At 35.5% G+C, this 13,573-nt stretch overlaps 1 protein-coding gene across 7 annotated transcripts in view; it reads left to right on the top strand.

The window, feature by feature from the left end:
• Positions 1-13,573, top strand: part of fcho2 (FCH and mu domain containing endocytic adaptor 2) — a 72,351-nt gene that overhangs the window by 18,843 nt on the left and 39,935 nt on the right. For all 7 annotated transcript variants that reach the window (XM_038304947.1, XM_038304949.1, XM_038304950.1 and 4 more), the window contains exons 2-6: positions 1,167-1,258; positions 6,416-6,490; positions 6,578-6,719; positions 8,372-8,524; positions 8,732-8,836. In XM_038304947.1, the coding sequence (XP_038160875.1) occupies positions 1,167-1,258; positions 6,416-6,490; positions 6,578-6,719; positions 8,372-8,524; positions 8,732-8,836 (567 nt within the window). The remainder of the gene's footprint in view (positions 1-1,166; positions 1,259-6,415; positions 6,491-6,577; positions 6,720-8,371; positions 8,525-8,731; positions 8,837-13,573) is intronic.

The following is a 13,573-nucleotide window of genomic DNA, read 5'->3' on the forward strand; positions in this document are numbered from 1 at the left end:
CTTTTAAAAAGAGATTGATCTCAGGTTTTTACCTGCTCAAATAAACTGTAGGGAAATGAAGGATTGGGGAATAACTGCACAACTTGCTATACTGCAAAAAAAAAAATCCAAACTTTGCTTGATTGTCACACTCTGTTTTTTTTTTTTTTTCCTGCCAAGTATCTTTGCACACAAAGTAGTCCGCAAAGCAGCTGCCTATTGATTGCTTGCTTCATGTCTGTTTAACTATGACTAATTGATTGTCTAGATCATAAAACAGGTTTTCTCTTGTTAAGTTGGTGAGTGCATGCTAAATCTAGGCGGAGTTCTTCTGTTAATGTGTGTACGTTCAAATGTTACCTTTAGAAACTGTTGTTTAGGTTTCAGCTTCTTCACAAAAAGATCATTTTGGACCAAATCAACATTTTAAATCTTAAAATGTTTAGTTTTCCTCTGTCAGCCTTTTCTGCTTCATAGAAGTCACATTGATGAAATAAGATATAGTGAAATATATATATTTTAAGCTTACACATAAACATGTACTAAAATCTACTAATAACAGCCCTACAATCATTATTACTAGTAATTAGCTTGCTCAGTAATTCTATGACAATAAATATTTTTTAAATCAAACTTAATTTATAAAACACTTTTAATTCAGATTGAAGAAGTCTAACCATAAAAACACATGAGTTAAGACCAAAGAAAAGAAAATTGGTATGAGTACTTTCGATTTATATTGTAAAGTAATAAGATTTTAAGATAATTTAAATGGGATAAATTTGAAAGTATACTAAAAGCAGACAGTATAAACAAGTTTGTCACTCTATCCTCAGCGACATTTTAGATCTATAATTTATAAGTCCCTTTTTGCCTGCTTTAAAGCAGCAGTGCAACATGACACCGTTACCCAGTGAATGGGAACAACAAACACACCGTAGCTTTAAACCTGCCTGCTGCAGTTTGTTAAAGTTTAAAACTCTCAAACATGGCTAAGATGAGTATGATTGACCAGAAGGTTTTGCAAACACAGCTAGAAGCGATGCAGGCAATGAGGAGGTTGGTGGTGGAAAACCTGCTTATGGTAACGTATCATCTGCAAACAGTGGTTTTGTGTCTCTCTTTACCTTTTCCCAAGATCTAATGCTGGGTTTGTTTGTTTTTGTGTGTTTGTGTCTGCAATGCAGGGAGAAAAGAACAATGGCTTTGATGTGCTCTACCATAACATGAAACATGGGCAGATTTCCTCCAAGGAGCTGACAGACTTCATCAGAGAAAGGTAAGACCAGCAGTTTGAGTAAACTGATACACCTACAGCTATCTATGCCGTTCTTCCAGTTTTAGTGCCGTTAGTTCAGTTTTATGTATTTTAGTGCTCTATTTTTGTCCTTTTTGAAATTATTTGATGCAAACTATTCAACAAGACTTCTATCAACAATGCTTTCTTTACCTTTTGAGTAAAGCTCAGTAATAAAGACACAAGTCTAGCCGGCAGCCATCAGTTCGCTGCACATCCCTAATGGTAAAATGAGAGGTTCCTTTTACATCCTTCCCATTTTCAGAGATTCCCTTTGCCTTCTAGAGGGTGTAGGTGTAGAACTCGTCTGACACCTGGTTTAACGTCAGGAAATCCTCCCGTCCGTCTGTCGTGGAAGATTGCGCTGAGTAATCCAGACACTACTGCAATTTAAGGAATGCAATGTGCTCCACTAAGATGACTGAACAACTGTAATTTTGAAATGATGGAGTTCCTGCCCAGTCTTAAAATGCTGATCATTTTTAATGGAATCGCACGGAAAATATGATTTAGGAAAGAATTTCTCATTTTAAGGTTCTTTAAAGGACAAAAATCTGCCATTGCGTATTTCATGTAGTGGTTTAGGCAAATTTATTTGTATAGCATAATTTAGTACAAAGACAATGCAAAGTGCTTTACATGATTAAAATATAGGAAAATAAAAAATAATCAAAGCAAGTAGGAAATAAATAAAATAAAAAAATGCAGAAACAAAAAAATAAGAACATTATAAACTGTTGGACTAAAGAAAATAAAAAAGTTGAACTAATGATGTTTTAGTTGAACTGTTTAACTAGAACAGTGTGTTTATATTCTTGATTTAAAGGAACTCAAGCTTTCCGCACTTTTACAGTTTTCTGGAACTTTGTTCCAGATATGTGGAGCATAGGAACTAAATGCTGCTTCTTCATGTTTAGTTCTGGTTCTAGGTATGCAGAGCAGGCTGGAGCCAGAAGACCTGAGTGGTCTGGAGGGTTGATACACTGAGAGCAAGTCTGTGATGTATTTAGGTGCTAAGCCATTCAGAGATTTATAGAATAACAGAAGTATTTTAATGTCTATTCTCTTAGATACAGGTAGCCGGTGTAAGGACTTTAGAACTGGGGTGATGTGCTCTACTTTCTTAGTCTTAGTGAGGACATGGGCAGCAGCGTTCTGGATCAGCTACAGCTGTCTGATCCACATTTTAGGCAGACCTGTGAAAACACCATTGCAGTAATCAATTCAACTAATAATAAACGCATGGATTAGTTTTTCCAGATCATGATGAGACATTAGTCCTTTAATCCTGGAAATGTTTAGAGGTAAATTATATTAAAAATGACTTTTTTTTTCCATGCTTTGATTATAGGATTCCCTAGAGATTTTGAAATGGAGCAGGGTTAGTCCAGATGCTAAAATTTCTCTCACAGCTAATATCACCTTGTTCAAACTTATCTGTGGTATCATCCCATCATTTACTGGTTTCAGGTTTATTCTTTTTTCCCTGTAGTTTATTTTTTTCATATTCCTTTCATTTTTGCTAAGTATTTTGGTTGAATGTTCCAATACTAATTTGAGGTTTTGCTGGCAAAGTATCTCAACTTGAGGTTGAAGTCATTTGGTCTATAAATTCCTGTCTCTTCTCTCTTTATGTGTGTAGTGCTTGCTGTGTGAGAGCCTTTACTGAAAAATAAATTTGCTTCACCTATTGTTCTTTAATACCACACCTCACCTGGCAGGTATTCATTAAACAATAATTGACAGGAGGCTGTAAGTTCTTTGGTTAACACTTCCTAATAATCAGGTGATTCCCTGAATTAAAGTTTTCTACCTAGATAGAAGCTTCTTTAATACTTTCCCTTTGGCGTTTCTTAATAGTTATTTATTACCAAATCCAATCTCTATTTATAAGACCTTCAGATTTAAGCATTGGCACTCTGAAATAAGCATGATTTTAATCTTATTTTACTTACAAATGGTTGAGTTTGCTCAAGCAGCAAAGATCATGTTTAATAAACTGCACTATGGCTCCCTCTAGTGGGGATAAAATGGCAGCATCTTTCTGTCCTTGACTGTAATTCATTGTCAAGATAAACCTGAACATTTTTAGAAGGCCCTTCAGATATTATTTATAATTTTCTCTAATCTCATTTGAGCTAAAGACAATAGACAATAGAGAGTTTTTTCTTTCTGTTTCTACTCTAAGGCGACACATTCAACTGGACACTCCTGGTATATTGTCTCCTGGGGAAAACTTATTCAAATCCTCATTCTCTATTTATTTACATATTGGCTTTTAAAAGCCTCCAAATGGTTGTTGCATAATGTGTTGTAAATTTCTCTGGTACGCAATGTTATATTATGTAATTTCCTTTATATTTATATATATATATATATATATATATATATATATATATATATATATATATATATATATATATATATATATATATATATATATATATATATATATATATATATATTATATATATATATATATATCATTTTAATTAAACTCCAGACTAAAAATTCATCTTTTTTGTTAACTTTTTTAAACTTTCCAATTTGCTAAATCCTTTTATTTTAAAGAGCAACATTTAACATTATTTTGGCTTATAATTCATTTTGAGTGGTTACACTTGTAAATAAAAAAAAAAAAAATCAGAATATCGCTAAAAAAGAGTTTCAATTCATTAAGTGAAATTAAGGTGCTATTTAGGGAAAATTATTTGAAGCACTTTTTGAAAGTAATTTTGATAACAATAGCATTCAAACAATGACAAGGCAAAATTCACTGCCATGGAAAATTGGACTAATACATATTATCAGTAAAGAATTAATATTTTTTTTATCAGAACATCAGGCTTGTGAAGATTAGAGATCTATACATTTATGGATAAAACTTTAGGCCGCTAAATGACTGTCATGCTCTTTTCCTCCTTCAACAAGTTTTGATTCTTCTGAGGTGCTTTTATACGAGGAATATGATATTTGTAGCCCATGTTTAATACACTCTGTGAGTACACATCTATGATGAACTTCGGCTAGACTTAGTTCACTCAGTCGGAAACTCCCCAACTCTATTTTTTGCAGATTTTGGTTGCAGGTTGCAGTTTTCCCCATTGCTGCCACACTATTTCCCTCCAATAACCTTTCCATAAATATGAATAGCCATCTGTGAAGAACCAAACCTTCAGTCCCTTTGAAGGTAGTGGTAGACTTTGTTCTGGACATCAGTCCAGTCAGCAATCTTCTCTATAATTGTGGCGCATAGTGACCCCGAAAAAAAAAAAAAAATCATTTGGAAGCTCAGGAAATCTTAACTTCTTGTTGTGTTTTGTGTATTTAGATGTTTGGTTGTGATACTAGGAGTTTACTGTAGTCAACTTTCTCACAATGTTTTAAGGATAAAACGAAGTAGTTTTATTCCATGTGTGAGAATCTAAACTATATATGTATATAACTTTCTGAAAGGACTGATAAATAACATTTTACTGATGAAGAGAATGAGATCTGTAAAACTGAAAATGAAAGCAATTCATAAAACTCAATCTGCTGAAGAGACATTTGAAAAAAAAAAAAAAAAAAAACCCCAACAAATTTAAATATATTAAATAAATCTTAGAAAAATAAAAAAAACTCTCTGATGATATTATCATTTTTGTACCTGCAGTTATCTCTGTCTTTACATTTGGGTGTTTTTTTCTTTTTGTTTTTTTTTTAAGACAAATTGAAAAAAGATCATATGAGGTCTGAATATATTCCTAATTTTGATATATTTTAGGGTAAATCTGTTTACGTTTTTGAATATCTTTTAAAATAAATGAACTTTTTATTTTTTGTAACTGGAAATGTTCAAGTAGACTGTCATAATAAATACTACCATCTAATATGAAGTCCGTCTTGAATAGTTTTAGTGGAACAGACGTCTAACTACGTTTGTGCTTCATCATTAATTCTTCTATAAATAAATTTGTCAGGTTGGTTTTTAACACCCAGATAGAAAAAGATAATGAAGCAGAGGTTTATCATCTTGGAGTCTGTGTAGACAGCAGCAAGGTACATGTGGGAAAACAACATCAAAAATGTAAATAAAGGTAATTATGTAAAGGGACGGTGAAGTATATTACACCTCCTGTGTACGGTTTACTACATCTAATATCTAACTGCTGCAATACTTTACTGATAGTTCTGGTTTATTTATCTAAAATAAACCCAAATCCTATCAGATGACTTACTTTCCAGCTCCTCTTGTCAGTAATGCTTTATTTTAAATTCAAATTTTGATGGTTAAAAACTAGATATATAGATAATAGGTATATATAATATAGTTATATTATATATAACTATAATATATAAAATACTGGATAATATTCATTATCTATTTGCTTAAAAGAGTAGGTGGATTGAATTCAAATAAATATCAGTCATTAAAGAATTGTTGAAAACCACTCATCCTATTCCTTTTATTTTACAGTTGTGTTTCATTTTGCTTTCATCTGTTACATCCCTATCAAATGCTTTAGAGTTGGCGCCCATGATGCAAAAAAAAAGGAGAAAAGGTCTTGGGAGCAGAGCAGTGTAGCGCTGACAGCTTATGTTGCGTCTTCTTAAAGTTATGGTGGACAATGTTCTTTTTTCCGTGTGGATCATCAAAATAAGTGGTCCTCTTAATTGTCAACCATTCTAGTGATATGTTTACGTAAATCCGTCCTACGTGCTTTTCCCATTTTCATTTACTGGCGGTGACATAGTGGAAACATTACAAATCTTGCATGAGCGATGCAAACAGCAACTTTAAAACAGAGCATGCACGAGGAGAAATGCGCTCGTGCATGCTCTCGCACGCGTTTAATTGGTGTTCCCTCTCAGGAGCGGGTACGGGGTTGTGCATGTGCATTTTTTTTATAAGTGGAGAGGGCAGGTCTTTTCAAAAATTCACGAAAATCCTCCACTATACCTTTCAATGAAAGAAAAGCTAATATTCAAGAATTAGCTTTCTAACATGCAGATATTTCCCTGCACAGAAAATCAGTTTTTATATTTATATCTCAGTGTCTCCATTTTATGTGCTCAGTCAAAAGTCATATTGCTATGAATTTGATATGGATTTTAAATATCAGAATATTTAAGCAAATACCTCTTTTCTCCCCATAGGAGTACCATTGAAGAGGCCTATGCCAGGTCGATGACCAAACTTGCCAAGTCAGCTGGGAACTTCTCTCAGCTTGGGTGAGTTTCTGCCTCTTTTTTAACCCAGTGAAATGAAAGAGAACTCTTAATAAGGAGAATCTTATCATTTTTTCTCCCACCCAACAGGACATTTGCACCAATGTGGGATATCTTCAAAAGCTCCACGGAGAAACTGGCCGGTTTACACATGGATCTAGTGAAGAAGCTACAAGACCTGATAAAAGATGTACAGAAGTATGTGGAGGAACAGGCCAAAGCACATAAGAAAGTAAGACGAATACCCTCTTATAGAGGAGATGTGAATGAACTGTTCTTTTTATGGCCATAGGAGATGTTGTCTCAAGAAATCCCACTTGGATTAATGCTAGATTGAATGTCCTCTATTCATAATTTGAATCTAATGAATTGTCTTTAAGATAAACTGCATGGCATTGTTTCCAGCTTTTACTCATAAAAGGGTCTGAACCTCTAGTTTGCGTTTTTATGTGACAGAAAATATTTTATTCTCATATTCCCTCCCTGACCTATTTTTAAAGATACTATAAACCTAAAGATGTTAATGATAGAGCTTATTTGGTACAAATATAGTTAAGCAAACAGAAGCAAAGTCTTACATCATCATAGCAATAATCGTAATCATATATTTAGAAAGAAAACAGTAGGGTGTTTTGTTTGATTTTATTATCAGAACAGAACTTTTAGTCTTTATGATATGATACAGTCGACAGGATGATTATGATTAGGCTCTCTGACATTTTTAAACAAAGATTTCTCTTGTTCCTGTCATTACAGAAGGCTTCCTGCTCTGTTTAGAGGTTTTTAACTATTGGGTGTAATGATAGTAACATAAAAATGATCAAAGTCCTCTTAAGGTTGATGTCCAAAAATTCTCCAATCAAGGGTTAATCAAAAGTATCAATACTCAAACACTGTATCCGGATACAATACTAATTTGGGAAGGTATCAATACTAAATACAACTGTCGTTTGCATATTTTTGCTATTGTTAACTTTAGATTTCTAGATTATTTGCACATTAAAAGAATAAAACAACCCTAAAATTTTGCTACATTTGAGTTATTTATTTTGCATTTATTCTTTAAGTGATTAAATCTCTGATTCTGTTGAGAAAAAATTTGAGTTTTTTATGTTATTAAACAATATTTTTATGAGTTTTAATTATATTACTTTTTTTTCCCCCCATGATCTCAAAAAAGGTATCAAAAATATTTCCCTGGGTATCGATACGGTTTGGTATTTGTTGCAATGTAACATGACTCTACTGAGCTTTAGGGTTACAAACTTCTTCCTTTTTTTTTTTTTTTGTGAACATAAAAATAAAATGAATAAATATTTATTTTATATTCAACATTAACATCAGGGAAACAAAGAATATAATAACTGAAAAAAAGCCGTCAGTCTTTTTGATTTTAGTTTTATTTGAAACCACCATTCTGCATGAAGGTTATATAGTCAGACTGTTCCGAACCAGGCAGAGTTGCGTATATATTTGGCAGCTGCTGTGTAGATTTCATTACTTCCTGCGGTACCGTGATAGAGGTCTGTTTCACACGTGTAAGGAAAAGCTGGAAGAAGATTTAACAGGAGTCCTGAAAAGTCTGGAACTTATTATCCAACCTTCCGTCCATCAAATCAATCTCTTTGTACATTTTTCCCTAAAAAATAGCCTAAACATTTTGTTGTCACCCTAAAACGGTGAAATTTTGACCTGTAGCTTGTATAGGAAGCTTGATTTTAATGATAATATAAAGTTCTTCAGTGTTCACAAGACTGGTGTGTCTTATTTTAACAAGATCTTATGGTAAACTAGAGTGTTTAGGTATTTTATTGATGCAAACATTAGAGTAATAGACCCTTCGCTGCTTCTTTAATGTCTTAACGAGCTTACACGTTGTTTCAGACAAAAGAAGAAGTTGCACCAACCCTAGAAGCCGTCCAGAACATCCAGTCTATCTCTCAGGCTCTCCAGAAGTCCAAGGAGAACTACAATGCCAAAACCGTGGAGCAGGAGCGCCTCCGCAAAGAGGGGGCCACCCAGAGAGATGTGGACAAGGTGTGAGGTCACTCTGCACATACAGACTCCCATATATCCTCCGTGTAGTAATACAGCATAATGAAGAGTGTCTGGATATTATGGTCTGTACAGAAACCATAACACTGAGCTGTTTCTTGCCCTTAGATGTTGATATCAGTTTTCATTCTGAGACTTGATCCGGAAAGCAATGTAAGTCATTTATCTGTTTTTGTTTACATTCTACAGGCTGGAGTTAAAGCCAAAAAAGCCACAGAGACCTACAAGTCATACGTGGAGAAATATGCTACAGCCAAGTCTGAGTTTGAGCAGAAGATGACAGAAACAGCACAGGTTTTTATCAATCTCCCTCTATGCATGTGCTTTAATGATAAATATCCTCACAAACTCTTGTCATTGTCTGTCTTTGTGGCATGCAATGCTTCATTGTGTAATCTGTTTGTCTGGTGCTCGTCTGTTCCATGTTTTGGGGTCTGTATCAACTCCAGATTGTGTTTTTTCCTCCGTAGCGGAATCATTGTGTAAAGACCTTGATTGGATCCATCTGAGGGGCTGATTAGATAAACTCCAAATTTAAATCAGCTCAACAGAATTGGGCCTCCATACTATCCTCATGTAGCTTCAGCCCGGCCACCAGAGCTGGTTTGGGTTACCTCCCACCTTTTTTATATTCTTCTCCTCCTCTCCATAGCAGAGGAAGCAGCGTCGCGGCTCTTGCTTCCCTTGGATTACCGTCTACGGCTCATCTCCCACACCGCACATGTGGATATATAATTAGAAACACCAAAGCACATGTGCTCTCTGACATCACTGGGGCTCTACATGTGTGTTCTGTTTGTCTGCCTGAACTAGCTGGTGTTGGACGGAAGTAAAGCCTTACTTCTGCATTTTAAAAGTATTAGTACCCCTTTAAACTTTTTTTTTTTCATATCTTTTTCTCGCATGGTAGAACCACCAACTTATGTGTGTTTTGTTTTTATAATAATCTTATGTTAATAGAAAAAACCTAGTGGTGCATAACTGTAGAGATGGAAGGTTTTAAAAAAAAAAAAACTGTTGAGCGTTTCTGCCCCTTTAAAAAAAAAACTAAATAAAATTTGGTCCAATCTGTTTCTTTTAGAGGCATTAAATCAGTAGATAAAGTCCACAATGGTGTCATTTTATTTCCACGCAGCTCCAAAAATCAGATTTAAGTAAAAAGTAGCAATACTTTAATGTATTTTTACTTGAGTATAACATGTCAAACATGGCCTTCCAGTAAATAACTGTAAAAGTTAAAAAAGGTGATTGGTAAGAAAGCTACTGAAATACTGAGTAACTCATCATAGAACATAATTTTCTTAATTGACTGATGTAATCAGACACATCAAAATATAAAGTTTGTTATAAAGTACTAATGAAACATTAATTGGAAAATTCCTCAGGCAAAAACAATACAGGTGCTGGTCATTAAATTAGAATATCATGAAAAAGTAGATTGATTTCAGTAATTCCATTTAAAAAGTGAAACTTGTATATTATATTCATACATTACATACAAACTCATATATTTCAGATGTTTATTTTGTTTAATTTTGATGATTACAAATGACAACAAATGAAAATCTCAAATTCATCATATCAGAAAATTAGAATATTGTGAAAAGGTTCAAAATTGATGGCCCCTGGTGCCACACTCTAATCAGCTAATTAACTCAAACCACCTGCAAAAGCCTTTAAATGGTCTTTCAGTCTAGTTCTATAGGCTACACAATCATGGGGAAGACTGCTGACTTGACAGTTGTCCAAAAGACGACCATCGACACCTTGCACAAGGAGGGCAAGACACAAAAGGTCATCGCTAAAGAGGCTGGCTGTTCACAGAGCTCAGTGTTCAAGCACATTAATAGAGAGGCGAAGGGAAGGAAAAGATGTGGTCGAAAAAAGTGTACAAGCAAGAGAGATAACCGCACCCTGGAGAGGATTGTGAAACAAAACCCATTCAAAAATGTGGGGGAGATTCACAAAGAGTGGACTGCAGCTGGAGTGAGTGCTTCAAGAACCACCACACACAGACGTATGAAAGACATGGGTTTCTGCTGTCGCATTCCTTGTGTCAAGCCACTCTTGAACCACAGACAGCGTCAGAAGCGTCTAAAGAGAAACAGGACTGGACTGCTGGTGAGTGGTCCAAAGTCATGTTCTCTGATGAAAGTAAATTTTGCATTTCCTTTGGAAATCAAGGTCCCAGAGTCTGGAGGAAAAGAAGAGAGGCACTTCATCCACGTTGCTTGAAGTCCAGTGTAAAGTTTCCACAGTCAGTGATGGTTTGGGGTGCCATGTCATCTGCTGGTGTTGGTCCATTGTGTTTTCTGAGGTCCAGGGTCAACGCAGCCACATACCAGGAAGTTTTAGAGCACTTCATGCTTCATGCTTCCTGCAACTTTTTGGAGATGCAGATTTCATTTTCCAACAGGACTTGGCACCTGCACACAGTGCCAAAGCTACCAGTACCTGGTTGAAGGACCATGGTATCCCTGTTCTTAATTGGCCAGCAAACTCTCCTGACCTTAACCCCATAGAAAATCTATGGGGTATTGTGAAGAAGAAGATGCAATACACCAGACCCAACAATTCAGAAGAGCTAAAAGCCACTATTAGAGCAACCTGGGCTATCATAACACCTGAGCAGTGCCACAGACTGATCGACTCCATGCCACGCCGCATTGCTGCAGTAATACAGGCCAAAGGAGGCCCAACTAAATACTGAGTGCTGTACATGCTCATACTTTTCATGTTCATACTTTTCAGTTGGCCAACATTTCTATAAATCCTTTGTTTTTATTGGTCTTCAGTAATATTCTAATTTTCTGATATGATGAATTTGAGATTTTCATTTGTTGTCATTTGTAATCATCAAAATTAAACAAAATAAACATCTGAAATATATGAGTTTGTATGTAATGTATGAATATAATATACAAGTTTCACTTTTTAAATGGAATTACTGAAATCAATCTACTTTTTCATGATATTCTAATTTTATGACCAGCACCTGTACAATCTTTGAAACCAATAGACTATGTAATCTGCTGCATGCTAGAGAAGGATAAACTATCTCCAGTAACAATTTATACTTTTCTTGTAAGATTAAGATAAAACAAAGCTTTGACAGATAAAATAAGTGCCAATTTTAAGTCGAACCTCAACTGCATGTCCTTGTCTGGTGCAATTATGTAAAAATGTACTTATTCTTCATTCAGGGAAGATGGTCATGGCAGGTGGTCAAAAAATTAGTCAAATAGGAGGAGCAATACTTTATGGAAATATTATTCAAGTTAAAGGAAAAATATGGTGCAATAGAACTACTCTAAAAAGACATAAATTTTGAAGTGTTTATATGAGTGTCATTTGAGCTGATCTGTAAAGGTGTCACAGGCATGTAAACTCGATTTTTGATCTCAGTGGGACTTCATCAGATTAAATTAAAGGTTAAACAGGAAAAATAAATGAAAAGGTATTTAGGGATCAGACAGTACCCCAAAAGGGGAAAAAAATTACATTTGCATGTTAAAGCAAGGAGCATCATCTCCCCTATAAATAATTATTCCTTGTTCTTCAATAAAATGAGTTTAAAACCTGTTTTGTGACCCTATAAAAAAATAGTAGCCAAATCAGAATCAGCAGGTCAGACTTTTAGATATTGGTGATCTAATTACTTGGTTTTGAAGGTCTAAAGACTTTGGTCAGCCCTTGAGTTGTCATGCAAGTCAGAGGACGTCGCACAAGCCTGAACAAGCAGTGCAGTTGTTTGTACTTAATGCAGACACTTGCTAAGTAGGGCTGGGCGATATGGAAAAAAAACTATATCACGATATGGATTATTTTATATCACGATAACGATATATATCACGATATACCACAACTGATGTTGCATTTTATGTTTTCATAGTCCGTCAGATGGACAGGGTTGAAAAAAATCTTTCATCGCCTATTTTTTACCCATCATCTTGTTTCCTAATATGAGATTCCCAACCCCAACCAAGAACACCAGTTATGCAATTTGCGGCCATGACAGTGAACAGTATAGAATCTTGGCTATTGCGCTGCAGTAATTAATCATTTAATATTTGTTTGTTATTGACATTTTATAAAATTCCAAGGCCAGGTTTTTCTCTTGTCTTTCACTTACCTTGTTTTCCACTAGGAGGGTCCAGTCCTTGATGAAATGGATGGTGAGACTCATATAAGGCTGTGTTGCTCTACTCATCCACATGTCCGTAGTCAACGCATAATGCGTCGCACCACTGCGTACCTCTCTCTCCACTTCAGCCCAACAACTAGCATATAAGCCAGGCAGCTCCACTTTACTGAAATGTTTTCGACTAGGCATCACATATCTGGGATCGAGTGTACGGACGAGGTCCCGAAAGCTGTCTTTCTCGACTATGTAAACGGGGGCCATGCCTTTACAGATATAGCGTGAAATAGCACCTGTGATCTGCTTGTGTCGCTGAGACGTCTTCTCATATTGTGATCCTTGGGCGAATGCTTCCTTAAGCTTCGGCTGTGAGAATTTCTTTCCAGTGCTTCCTGTATTTTCATCCCTTGTTTGTTTTGATCGGAGTGGTTGTAGTTTCCCGTGTTCTTGTTCATGATTTTTCTTCAGGTGGTAAAAGAGGCCGGAAGTATTTACATCAGCCGCTGGAACGGCTTTGCTGCACAGTTTACATATCGGTTGCGTTTGTTCTTTATCAGATGGCTGAAATCCGAAATATAACCAAACAACCGAGCTGCCTCCCCTTTTGGGCAAAAGTGGTGTTTGTTGTGTCTGTGACCTGGCAACCGTTTCGGACTCTGTAACCGCTGCTGTGGTAACATCTTCTTGGGTGTCCCATCATTCATTTTTTTTCAAGCCAGAAAGAAATTTCGCGGGCTCTCTCCGTCAGTAATGTCGCAAACGTATGGTGCAAAGCCGCGTGACGTAAAGCGGTGTAGTGTCGCAAAACCACGTTCTCTACACATTATCTTTTTATTCTCTTTTTTTTTCGTTATATACACTTAGAGTTTGCATAGCAAAAACGCAAAATG

Source organism: Cyprinodon tularosa, unplaced genomic scaffold, assembly GCF_016077235.1.
Source record: "Cyprinodon tularosa strain WSP-4 unplaced genomic scaffold, ASM1607723v1 ctg55, whole genome shotgun sequence".
Lineage (NCBI taxonomy): Eukaryota > Metazoa > Chordata > Actinopteri > Cyprinodontiformes > Cyprinodontidae > Cyprinodon > Cyprinodon tularosa.